The sequence below is a fragment of the Sorghum bicolor genome, chromosome 8, assembly GCF_000003195.3.
Source record: "Sorghum bicolor cultivar BTx623 chromosome 8, Sorghum_bicolor_NCBIv3, whole genome shotgun sequence".
NCBI lineage: Eukaryota > Viridiplantae > Streptophyta > Magnoliopsida > Poales > Poaceae > Sorghum > Sorghum bicolor.
Window position 1 is genome coordinate 49,055,187 of NC_012877.2, and position 12,706 is coordinate 49,067,892.

Here is a 12,706-nt window from a genome sequence, read left to right on the forward strand (position 1 = left end):
AGATTTAGAAAGGCTCTTGGAGATGCTCTAACACACTCAAACAGTGGTACTAATTCAAAAAAAAACAGTAGTACTAGTAGTTTTCTGGACGACTTTCACAAGTCACCTACTCCTGCTATTTTCACACTGCCACCGACACAAAAACGAATTGTCCAGTGAGTTTGCTGGACCATTGTTCAGTGGCAGTGCGACCACTGTTGTTTTGCATATAGAGTTTCATTTCAGGATGTCGACTCGTGATTCCATTCTATGGAAAAATATTCCATGCAAACCACCTCTTCCATGAAAAGGAACTCTGAAATTGAACAGAACTCTGCTGGATGATTCTTCCTACAACAATATGCATTAAACAATACACATATCCAATACGCCACAACTTGGAACAGGTTTATACATAATAGCATCACCCACGATAATGTCAACATTGGCATAACGCCCAGTTCCATCAACAGGGATAGAAGCTCTTAGTACCAGTAGCTGTGGATCAACACACGGCACACACAAACACATGCACACATACAAGCAATCCCAACGACACAGATACGACCATGAGCAGTTTGATAGTTACTCATGGGAATACAAGATTCTTTTTCTTTTTAAGGAGCCCATCACTTGCCATCCTTGCTGCCACTGAAAAGATAATCGAGTGAAGAGCCACCACCTGGAGCAGCTTGTACCTTGGTTGATGGCCGGTCCTGCAGCATTGCACAACAGCTAATGTCAGCAAATGCACAAATATTTCATGTAGAGATTTTGCAACTGCCCTTTGTGCATTTTCAGCCACAAACTAAGAACGTTAACAAACAGTCATGAAGATTCCGTTGTCATATACCAGGAATTTAGCAAACTGTTCACTATGAGAGTAGAAGTGCATAAGCAAAGAATAAAAAGAATCGAAGGGACTATCCAAGTGGATATTCTAAGGACAAATAACCAAGTAGATATATTAATGTAAATTGCATCAGCGCGTGACATTGAAATTTACTGGTGCAGAAATTTGAAAGTTTTGATTACTGCAAGGCATAAGTAAACCCACAAGTTGAACTCTTGTCAACACATACCAACAGACAACAGAGATTATTCTGGCAGGTATTAATGGTGTACTAGGATTAATGACCATTCTTGCTATAATGTCAAATATCAGGGTCTTATAAATGTAAATGTAGAACATAGCAACATAATCATATTATGAAGGGTGCTTCTTGCAGCAAAACCTAAACAAGTACTTCTGGATCATATGCTATGAACAAGAGCAAATAGAAACCCTTTTTGCTCCACCTGCACAGCACTCAATTGGTGCTCCAAAATAGCATAATCAAATGTTCACAAGTGTCAATGGATACTGACCGTAAGGAAATTTCCACAGTTCTGGCCTTCAGCTCTTATGTAATTGTTTGATTTACTACTTTGAATACCAGCAGGGATATCTTTTAGTTTCTCTGCAGAAGATGGAGGAGCTGGCTTTTGGGGTGCAGGCTTCTCAGCTGATTTTGGAGCTTCGTCACTGCCAAAGAGATAGCCCAAGGAACTCTGACCACCTCCACTACTAACACCACGACCCATCTTACCAAAGCTTTTCAATTAATCTGCAAAATCAGTTTCAAATATTGAAACAGTGTTATCCCCAGAGGAACCAAAAATCTCAAGCAGCACACAGCACAATAATAAAGTTCCAGAAGACAGCATCCATGCTTAACAACCAAAGGAATTTCACTGGTGCTCTTTTATTTGTTGCTACAAACACTATACTGTAAAGCTGTTCTGTTGCCAGCATCTAGTAGCTAGATTTCCTCTTCCACATGTCAGCGCCAAGCATCCATGTCACACCAAACGGTGGTCTTACAGGGTGTCAGAAGAACCTTCAGAAGCAGCATAGGCCTCATGTGACAAAAGGCCGAAGCAACAGCTGGTGCTCGCATGTGGAGAAGATAGACCCTAGCATGACGAATGCTTGCTTGGTAGTTGGGACCACGTCAAGAGGACAGCAACAAACCAAGGAGGTGGTGCACATAGAGCAGCATCAGCAAATAAACCTCCATCCATGGCTTCTGTCCAACAATGCCGGCAAATAGTACATGCAACAATAACCACAAGAAATTGGGAGAAAGGGCTAGAGCAGTCCATCGACTCACAAAGGTCAATCCAAGCGAGGTACGCAAATGAAAGACCCGGCGGCCAGCAGATCAAGGACCAGTGGCGAGCGAGCTCCGCAGAGGATCGTTGGACAAAGTTGTGTATTATTTACTGGAGAGGATGTAATGAGATGACAGATTAACATGCTAGAAGCCTAATTAAGTGACAGCATATCAATTGAAGGTGATGGGGGGCAGTCTCAATTGGAATTTGGTGGGGATCGCACCAATCTGAAGCTTGCAAGAGCCTGGGAAGAAGGGAAGCTGCAATGGGGAAAGTGATATGTATGGTGGGACCAGGAATAAAGGTACTGGCCGGGTTGCGCTCGCGTTGATATGGAGTCGAGAGCAGTTTATATGTCTGTGCTGTGAGACCGGTGACCACAAACGTGTCATCATAGATGTGGAGCATGAACTTTGGTTGAGGCTAAGAACGCTGCTAGCTTGCATTGCTCGTGCCCTAAGCTAAGGGGCACGTCCACAATAACATATTACACATATAATGATGTATATAAGTAGGCACATATAAGAGCAGATTTTGATTGCTGATCAACCATCCTCTCCACCGCACCTCTTAGCCCCCATGGCCCCACCCCAAAAACAAAAAGGCGTGTGATTCTGACTGAGTCCGTAAAACTGAAACCATTAATTAACTGCGGTTTGATACTTTTCATTGCTTCCTTTTTAAGCAATGTTGTTGAACCACACACAAGGAATAATAATAAACTAGTGCGACAAGCTCTGCTCAATTATTAGTTAAGAGAAAAGTGCTACACGTCTAAAGAAATTGGTCAGGTACAGCCTATTGATGTATCCACCTCAACTCCCTCCCCTCCTGATGTGCAAGTCACTGATAGCGGCAGCAAACAACAAATGGTGACATATAGAATTTCCCATCCATAGTGACACACGCAGGGCCAATTGGGCAACGGCACTGTTCCTCCAACATAAATTACATTCGTCATCATCACACCGACAAGAGAAAACCTTACACACAAAAAGAAAAGAAGAACTAAATTTGCGTCGTGCAACAGACAATTTAGTAACAGATATCAGCGAATCTCTGAGCCTAATCCCGAATCCACGACAGGTAACTGTGGCAAAGCGAGTAACACATCCCCGCCAAATCTTCGCGCTGGGATCTGAATCCGCGCACCGCGAGCCCAGATCACATCGTGAAGGCAGCAACAACGAGGCGAGGCGAGGCGAGGCTCGAACGCCGACACATTCCGTAGACCTCGAGCAGCAAAATTCAGGCGAAGATCCTGCCCCAATTAGCCCGACCCACAACAGCGAGAACACGCGCACTGAGCTGCCACATCAAGCAGGCCGTCCTAGTTTAGTAGACCCCGAACTGCCGAACTCCGGGCCTAGAAATTCGGGACAAATTTCTACCGGATCGCCCGAATGGCGGCAAAGGGGAATGGGTGTCGGGAGCGGGCCAAGGCACGGGGCCAGATTTGGCGAAGGGCACGCACCTTCGTCGCCGGATCCGGGAGGAGGAGGCGGGGGATCCCGCGGCCACCACTGCTCGCTGCCCAGAGCCGCAGGAGAGGAAGGCACGCACCACATCTCCCTCGATGACTCGCGGCGTCTTATTTTAGTGGGTGGAACTTTTGCGTTGCTCACCCTCGGGTATTCGATAATCAGATTTCATCGTTGTGTTACCCTTTGACATTGACAAGGTAACCGGCGAAATGGTGATGGATGGTTTACAACACGGGGGCAAAAGTAGATGGTAGGTAGGCGTGCAAATGCATCCTGAATAATCTAAATGATTTTAAAATTTTATTAGCTATTTTTTTCTCGTAACAAATTAGCGAACAGGCTATCTATGGTATTAGGTGATAGGTAGGGGTGCAGATGCATCCCTAGAAAAATATAAATTCAATAACTTTAACTACAATTAAAATTTTACTATATATACATTCTATGATATAAGTCTATGCACCACAAGGTAGGTACTCGTCTAATTTGCTTAAACTTTGCCACTGATTTATAGATTACAACAATCACATCAAAATTTGTGGGTTTAGTGAAACCTAGTTGTTTGAATGCTTACAGTAATGTTTATGTGGGTTGATTTTAATCTGATAGAAACTTTGGTAATTGATTCGTCAATGCATATTCTGTGTTTCTCACACCTAAATATAGATCGTTATGTTTGTTAGTTCTCAAATAAGGGCCAAAAGATAATGTGTTTTTTAGCATGTTTTGGTAGGGCACACAAAACTGCTAGAGGCCCCAATGTTAGGTGCTTGCTTTGGATTTGATCAATTAGTATGGCTAGATAACAGTGATGTAGCAGATTTTTATAATGATTATAATTTAAGGTATGTTTTGACCTATAAAAAACTAGAGACTCTACACTATCCATCATTATGCTCTTTCTCTTTGATTACCTTCGCTATGACAATTGATTAAAACAATGTGACAAAGAAGATGGTACTTGCTCCGTTCAGAAAAGAATGCAATTTATGGGAATTGTGTCGGTGAAAATTAGCTCAAATTTGATCAAGTTTATAGTTAGCATTTATATCTCTAAATAAATTTATTATAAAAATATATAGATACCTAATCTGATGATATCTTTTGTTTCCTGAGTGTTAATACTTTTTTATATAACTTTAGTCAAAGTTTACATAGATTTGACTCAACGAAATGTGAGAATTGCATTTTTTTTTATGGACGGAGGTAGTAATAGAGAGGACATGCGCTCCATTTAGCTTCGTTTTGTCAATAGACTTTAATATATTTTGTTTAGTCTATGAAAGCAACAATAAAAAAGGCCCAATCTTAATGTATATGCTAAGGTTTTGTCTGGTTATGGCCAGAATTTTACATTTTAATTACTAAGCCTTGCTATTGAAACTACTCCTATTTTTTTACATGTCATATTAGGTTTGTCCTAAGACAAATATTCCTAACTTTGATCATCAATTAAAAAAACATTTAGTTTCACAACATATGAACTACATATTATGGAGCATTTCCTGAATCTAAAAGCATAAATCTTATGTTATTAAACTATGTTTTTCTTTTAAAAAAATGATGGTTAAAGTTAGACATATTTGACTTAAGACAAAACCAATATAACATGTAAAAAGCAGAGTATAATGATCTCTCAGTTACCAACAACTAATAGAGCCTACAAAATTACGAAGGATTACAATTTATATATATGTGCTTAGGTATACCATATCTCTTGTATTTTCTTACATGTGGAGATTGAAAATTAATGTATTTGCTCTACTTATTAGGTGTGAAAGCAATTCATTGGAGTAGCAGCATGCCATAGATTTGATGGCGAGAGGCATAGTAGGCCTATTTGTTAGGTGTGTGCATTCAGGTTGTGGTTTGTATCAGGTGGGCATGATGGAAGGTGATTGGTTGCAACAAACTTGCAAGTGGCTTCGGTGGATTAAGAGAGCTAGGTGTAGGTGCACAAGTAGCTTTTGGTGTGGGGTGGGGCAGTGACAGAAGTATATCCAACAGAATTTAGAGTCTACAAATTGCATTTCATTCAATTTTTCTCTTTTTTTATTAAAAGAAAAATGTATTTATCTTAGCTCCTCCATGACTCTCCGCTTTGATGATATAAAGCAAATCAAGTTATTTGTCGAATTGTGGGCTCTATATCTCTCTGATGAAATTCGAAGGACAGAACCCTTGATGGCTTGATGAAGCCAAGGGCACATTTCAAGTTTTTGACATACTCGAATAGATGGAGGGCTCCGGTAGGTAGGGCGCGTGCGCGCACCCATGGGTGGATCTATATAGCTGGCAAGGGATACGGCCACACCCACAAAAATATGAAAAAACAGCGATTATGATTAAATTTTCACCATATATGCACCCCTACAATAAAATCCTATGCACCCATAGTGCACTCTCCTCAAATTTGTCCTAACTCCACCACTGCGCGCGCCAGAGTACACATGAGCGAATAGTGGCGCGCGCCAGAGTACACATGAGCGAATAGTGGGGTAAATCAAACGATCATAGTGATTATGATGCCTTTGCAACATTTGTAATCTACAGTTGATTCAGAAAAGTGGGTAAAAGAACAACTCTTTCTGAAGGAAATGTAACGACACAGGTGCACAACAAACCTCCAATCTCTCTCTCCTCTTCCCCGTATGGGCATGGCCATAGCCATATCGAGGACCGACAGATGAACAACTATTAGGCACAGATAAATAAATGGAGGTGAACATATCATTAGTATTGACATAAATAGGTCAACGTAAGAGTGCTTATGTTCATCTGAAAGCTCTCTGAATTTCAATCTTGTCGCAACAATTTACATCCATCTGAGTAATAGAACGGATTAAACCCCCAAAAGAAAATACATAATCATATAAAAGCCTTGCTCCCTGTGCATGGCAATTATTCGCTGGATCCATCATCATCTTTGCTACTAAGGGTGTCATCTTTGCTACTAAGGGTTCGTATTATCGCTTCTAACACCTTGATATCGCTATCTTTCTTCGCAATCTCCTCTTGCTTCAGCCGCAACTCCTCCATGTGCAGCTCAAACACTCCTGCAAGATGTAGGCGCAATCAAAGACATCATTTTCTCGAAAAATGCTAGCTAACCAAATGCTATGCATGCTAATGCTATTTTAGAAACATGACAGCACATACTCGCAGTGTTCTCCAGTTCCTTTGTGACCTCCTGTGTGCGTAACTCTGCAGCTCGCTGTGCAGCTTCGGCCTGACGTTTCTCTGTACGAGCTCGAGCTGCTGCAGAAATGGCAGCATCGAGTTCGCGTTCCAGAGACTGCACCCTCTGGTCAAGGACCTGATCGCAGAAACACAAGAATAAACTTGTTCAATGATTTATGGGGTAATGATTAACTTGGAAGACATGATGGCCTATTTGGCCATTTCCCCATCAAGAACAAATTGTACCATCACACAGCCAAATGGTCAACCACATTAGCAGTTATGTAGTTCCTCTGGTTACACTTCTTGTTGTTAAACCTGATCAAGGAAACAATATGTTTTGGTCTTGTGCGGTTGTGGTATCTACATTGTTTCTAATATATACACCAGTTAATTGCCACATATAAGGGGGTGTTTGGTAGGGCTCCTCCTAAGAGGCTTCTCCAGAGGAGCCGGAGCTGTTTTGCACTGAAAAACAGCTCCTCCTACAAAACGTCTGGTAGGGCTCCTCCGAAGGAGGAGGAGCAGGAGAGGAGAGGAGCACCAAACAGGCCTTAAACTAAATGATAGTTGATAAGAACTTTAACGTTTATCCATCAACTTATTAATAATTGCTCTAGAGATCCCATTACTTGGAAGTTTCTGCAATCTAAATAAACTAACTTTATATGAACTCAAAATAAGAAATACGAATTTACAGCAAAGCCAATTAAGTACAGATGTCTTTAGCTTTTGCTTTAAATGACTTTAAACCACATCACTATGAGCTAACTAAGCTAGAGTCACATGCTCCAAGCAATCTGTGGTAAGAAACCACGACACAACATATTATAACCTACAAGCTTACAACATAATAACTCTTAGCAACATAATATGAACTTTTGTTTGTGAGGATTAGGTTATTATCTCTTCCATATCTCCAAATTGACAAAATACGGAATTCGAAGGAACACATTTTGAGCGAACATAAATCGGTATCCACGACATGAGTCTGACTATTGTGAGAATTCCTCAAGTCACTAGAACACTAATTTAGGTCAGCACTGCTCACTTTTTTACATCCATTTATCATTACATTAAAGTTACACTCAAGGCCTATTTGGTTTCTCTTGCTAAATTTTAGCTAGCTAAACTTTAGTCACTTTAGTAGCTAAAGTTCCAAACGCATTGACTAAAAGAAGCTAAAATAGTTTAGTCCCACTAGTCTCTCAAGAGTAGCTAAAACAATTTTAGCTAGCTCAAATTTAGCAAGGGGAACCAAACAGGGCCTCATATAATCATATATACATATTGATTTCAGCTTATTGCAGTAAAACAACAACCTCGTCTTTGGATGTACCAAGTCTAACACATTGTCACATTCTCCTACAACAACGACAAGAATCCAATTTGTGAAAAATGGAACACAAAGTACCAACTTTTGCATACCAGTTCACCAATCACTTTTGAATTCCGATTTGTACCAATCAAATTTTCCGTTCCATGAAAGGCCAATCAATTCCATGTCACTGGATGCGGAACCAGAGTTGCCTAGCTCTACAAGCCTATGCCAAAGGTACACAAGTCGCACAAAACAGAATCATTCAAGCACTCAAAATCAGTCTTTGCTTTCTGAGCAGTGAATTCCACATTTAAACTAAAGGGGACCGGATCTACGCCCTTCAGAAGGCGGGCATCCGGTGATCCAAGAAACCGGACGCCGAGCATAAAGAGGGGAGGACAACGATAGGGGACTGGGTGGTCTGATCCAGCAGCTACTGCGTACATTACCTTAATGGTGCGGGCCTGGTCGGCGGCGAGGGAGGCCTTGGAGAAGATGTCGTCGTCGACGAAGACGGCCTTCCGCCCGAGCAGCTTCTGCAGCGCGTCCACGTTGGCGCCGAGCTCCCCCAGGTTCCCGATCGCGGCGCTCCACCGCTCTCCCGACGACGCCGCCGCCGGACCTCCGGATGAGGACGAAGGAGAAGGAGACCCCGACACCGCAGCGCCGTGTGCCGCTGCGGCGACCGCGGACTTCTCCCTCTGCGCGGCCATGGTCGCCGCCGGCCGATCTCGGCGGAGTCTCAGTCGGCTTAGCTTCCCTTTTTCCGCTTAGGCCCCTAGGCTTCCCCGAAATTGCAGCGGACGGGGCGACCCGGCCCGGCCTCAGTGAGGACCACCAGTAAAAAACCCGCCCCTAGCCACTGACACGGCCATCAACTCGTCTGTGGGCCCCACCTGCCATCGACGTTACACGCAACGCAACTCCCTGCTGCACTCCAAAAATATCCGTCGGCAGTGGAAGAGCAAGGATCGAAATGGACGGCTGATCCAGCGGCGCTCGAGGGCATCGGACGGCCTCGAGGCTCCCGGGTGGTCTATATCAGGATCCTCGCCCCCCCACCGCCTGCGCCTCGCTCGCGTCCGCCCCCTCCCACCCCCGCCGCCGCCTTTCGTCCCGCGGCCGCTAAACCCCTCCCCATCTACCCCCCACGACTCCTTCTCAGGTGCGTGCTTAAACCCTAGCTGCTAATTTTTTTCGATTTATTTCAGCCTGTTCTCCGTCGGGTTGATGCGACCCGTCGCGGCGGATGATGCGCCCCCCCCCCCCCCCCCCCAAGGCCGCGAGCGTGCGCGTTGGCGATCCGTGTCTTTTTTCGTTCGGTTTCCTTGCGTCGTGTACTCGTTGGGGGCCAGTTGGGGGGAGAAGATAGAAGTAGTGTGTTCTAGGGTTTATGGTTTCGTGGGTTGTTAGTTTGGACGTGGGCCGTTTCTGGTTGTTCCCGCTCGTGCACGGCTCGGTGATTAGGGTTTTGCCTGGATCCCCGCGAGGGTGGGCATATTTGGCCTTCATCGATCGGCGTCGTGGTTACGAACTTTAGGATGGGTGATTAACTTGCTATTGCTTCACTCGCGGCATGTTCTCGTGCCTGTGTGAACATGAAGCTGCTATTTTTCTAGCATCCTTCTGCGTTTGTAGCCATTTGTGGCTTGTGCCACATGTTGTGTGGGTCTTTATATGTTGCAAATGGATGATTTCATTTTTGTTTTCTTGCGATTAGAATGTTTCATCATAAGAAATGGTGTATATTATGTAGCTCTAGTCAACCAATGTGTAACACCCAAGCTTCTGCTGTACAATCAATATCGATGTCCCCATGGATGAATAATAAATTCTCAGATCAGTGTTATGGAAGTTTTTTTTTTTAAAAAAATTGTTACCATGTCAAAAGTTAATTATCATCTCTTGCTATCATCATACAATAGTGTCTCCATTATTATGTTTATATTTGAAATTTGAATCTCCGCTACAGTTCTGTTTTCTAAAACGTTGTGTGCATTTTTATGTCTTAAACAAGCAATAATGTATGTTCCCTTCATCTTATTTTATAACAAGAAACTTAGTTCTGTCTGATTACAACATTTATTCCTGGTCAACTTAGGACTTAAGTACTTTAAAACATAACCTCCTTCATTATATATATGTATTGGATTATCTGTTGATGTCCCATAATATTACCCTGTTGCAGTTTGGCACAATGGCTCTGGCTAATAAGCTTGGTGGTCTGCTCAAGAAAGCCACGAGTTCAAATCCGTCTGTCTATCAAGCAATCAGATGCATGTCATCCAAGCTCTTTGTTGGAGGTTCTAGCCTGTTTATAATTTGTATCCGCTTGTCAAAATTTTCTGTCCTGTATAATTTGCTGATAGCTGTAAATATCATTGCAGGGCTTTCTTATGGAACTGATGATCACAGTCTCAGAGATGAGTTTGCCAAATATGGAGAAGTCATTGAAGGTATCATGCCCATTGCTGCACTTGCCTTGCCTACTCTTTGCTAACGAGTTATGCTTCAATTTGTCCAGCTAGGATTATCCTTGACCGTGAGTCTGGGAGGTCTAGAGGTTTTGGCTTTGTAACTTACACATCTTCTGAGGAGGCTTCAGCTGCCATCACTGCCATGGATGGAAAGGTTGGTTAATACTTTGAGTGATTATGATTTATTTGTTTTTTATTATCATGGTAGTGATATTTCATCATGTCTCAGTTAGGATATTGCCTATTGTCTATGACCGGCTAATTCTTATAAGATTTGCACCCTTGAGATTAAGTTAGGCTAATATATGCCAGAAACTATTAATCCTAACTGGCTCTGTTGTTTTAAATTTTATGCATTATACTAAAATAGAAGCTAAGAGACTTTTGAAATTTATTAGTGATGCTGCGTTGTTTGTTATTCATGGTCATGGTATGTGGTTGTATCATAACATTGAGCAAATTAGTTCGAGTCTGTTACCAGTATGAATTCCAGTCAGTTGTAACTTGTATCTTGGGCAGCACTAATAAGTTACTACCCCTGTCCCAAGCAACTTGACATTCTAATTTTGTTCTAAGTGAGACTATATTAAGTTTGAATAAGTTCATACAGAAATTCTGAGACTTATATTACCAAATAAATACAATTAAATTTTCCATGCAACATATTTTCATATTATAACTATTTGGTCATAAATTATGACAATCTTTATAAACTTGGTCAAGCTTAAAATAGCTAACTTAGGACAAACTTAGAATAACAGGTTTTTGAGATCACGTTTATCATAAATGGAACTGTTTCATTATGACTACACTTTAATATTTTTCTGACACTCCTTTATAACTATCTTTCAGCCTTTTATTGATTTGATATTTGAGTTTCAACTTTTTATTGTTCTGTTTATTATTTTCTCTCAACATTAATGTTGATATTTAGGTAGGTTGCACTTGAAACATTAATTACTATGCCTACACCTGACTCTTTCTTGCCTGTACTAGACTCTTGATGGACGAAGCATACGGGTTAATCATGCCAACGAGAGGACAGGTGGCTTCCGCGGCAGCGGTGGTGGTGGTTATGGTGGTGGCGGCTTCGGTGGTGGTGGCTATGGCGGTGGCGGCGGTGGCTATGGTGGTGGCGGCGGTGGCTATGGTGGTGGCTATGGTGGCAACTACGGCAACAGGGGTGGCGGTGGCTATGGTGGTGGTGTTGGTGATTATGGAGCTGCAGGTGGAGCTGGAGGCAACTTTGCTGCTGGAGGTAGTAACAGCTTTGCCAGCAGTAACTTCGGTGCTGACAGTGGTTTTGGTGGAAACCCTGCTGGTAGCTTTGGCGGTGGTTCCACTGGCGCCGATGAGTTCTCTGGTGGCACATTTGGTGGCGACTTGAGTGGTAACAAGAATGATGAAATCATGGAGGATATGTTCAAGGATGATGAGCCTGACAGCTTCGCCGACAAGAGGAGCTAGTTTGTGTCCCTCCCAAGCGAGGCCTGAGTGCTGAGCATCAAGACAAGAATCCAGATCCATCTGTATTCGGTAGTGTTTCCTGTTAACATGATAGGCGTCTGATGTCTAAATAATGGAACGAGTTTTTCTGTTGAGTTTGAGTTGTCGGAGTTGTGGAACTTTCAGAGCGTGCGCTGCATGCTGGCTCTTGTGCCGGCAAACATGTCATACTTTCATGTTATATGGAGCATTTTGCTAGTTGCCATGCCTTAATTGGCTGTAGTCGATCTGGCTTACAAATGGGGTCTTGTACGAGAATCCTTCAAATTGGTCCGTTCACATGTCCTCTGTCAAGCTTCTGCTCTCTATTGGCTGATCTGAAAAGGCTGAAATTATTGTTAGTTGATTTAGGCTTTGTTTAGTTCGAAAATTTTTTGCAAAATCGACACTGTAGCATTTTCGTTTGTATTTGATAAAAATTGTCCAATTATGAAGTAATTAGGCTCTAAAGATTCGTCTCGTCAATTTCGACCAAACTGTGCAATTAGTTTTTATTTTCATCTATATTTAATACTCTATGCATGCGTCTAATGTGACGGGGAATCTGAAAAATTTTACAAAATTTTTTGGGAACTAAACAAGGTCTTATTGTGAGAGAAAAA

General features: G+C 42.5%; 3 protein-coding genes across 3 annotated transcripts; 1 reads left to right on the forward strand and 2 right to left on the reverse strand.

Moving 5' to 3' along the window:
• On the reverse strand, positions 302–3,756 carry LOC110429690 (protein SPIRAL1-like 3). Its single transcript, XM_021446050.1, has 3 exons — positions 3,611–3,756; positions 1,348–1,586; positions 302–695 (listed from the first exon to the last, which is right to left on the reverse strand). Exons 2-3 carry the CDS (start codon positions 1,561–1,563, stop codon positions 609–611), a joined length of 303 nt encoding a protein of 100 aa, XP_021301725.1. The 5' UTR covers positions 1,564–1,586; positions 3,611–3,756; the 3' UTR covers positions 302–608.
• On the reverse strand, positions 6,329–8,941 carry LOC8064103. Its single transcript, XM_002443175.2, has 3 exons — positions 8,571–8,941; positions 6,780–6,936; positions 6,329–6,676 (listed from the first exon to the last, which is right to left on the reverse strand). The coding sequence occupies exons 1-3, from the start codon at positions 8,832–8,834 to the stop codon at positions 6,522–6,524; spliced, it is 576 nt and encodes a 191-aa protein (XP_002443220.1). The 5' UTR covers positions 8,835–8,941; the 3' UTR covers positions 6,329–6,521.
• LOC8064104 (glycine-rich RNA-binding protein 2, mitochondrial) lies at positions 9,189–12,398 on the forward strand. Its single transcript, XM_002442133.2, has 5 exons — positions 9,189–9,286; positions 10,310–10,424; positions 10,509–10,577; positions 10,646–10,752; positions 11,595–12,398. Exons 2-5 carry the CDS (start codon positions 10,319–10,321, stop codon positions 12,063–12,065), a joined length of 753 nt encoding a protein of 250 aa, XP_002442178.1. The 5' UTR covers positions 9,189–9,286; positions 10,310–10,318; the 3' UTR covers positions 12,066–12,398.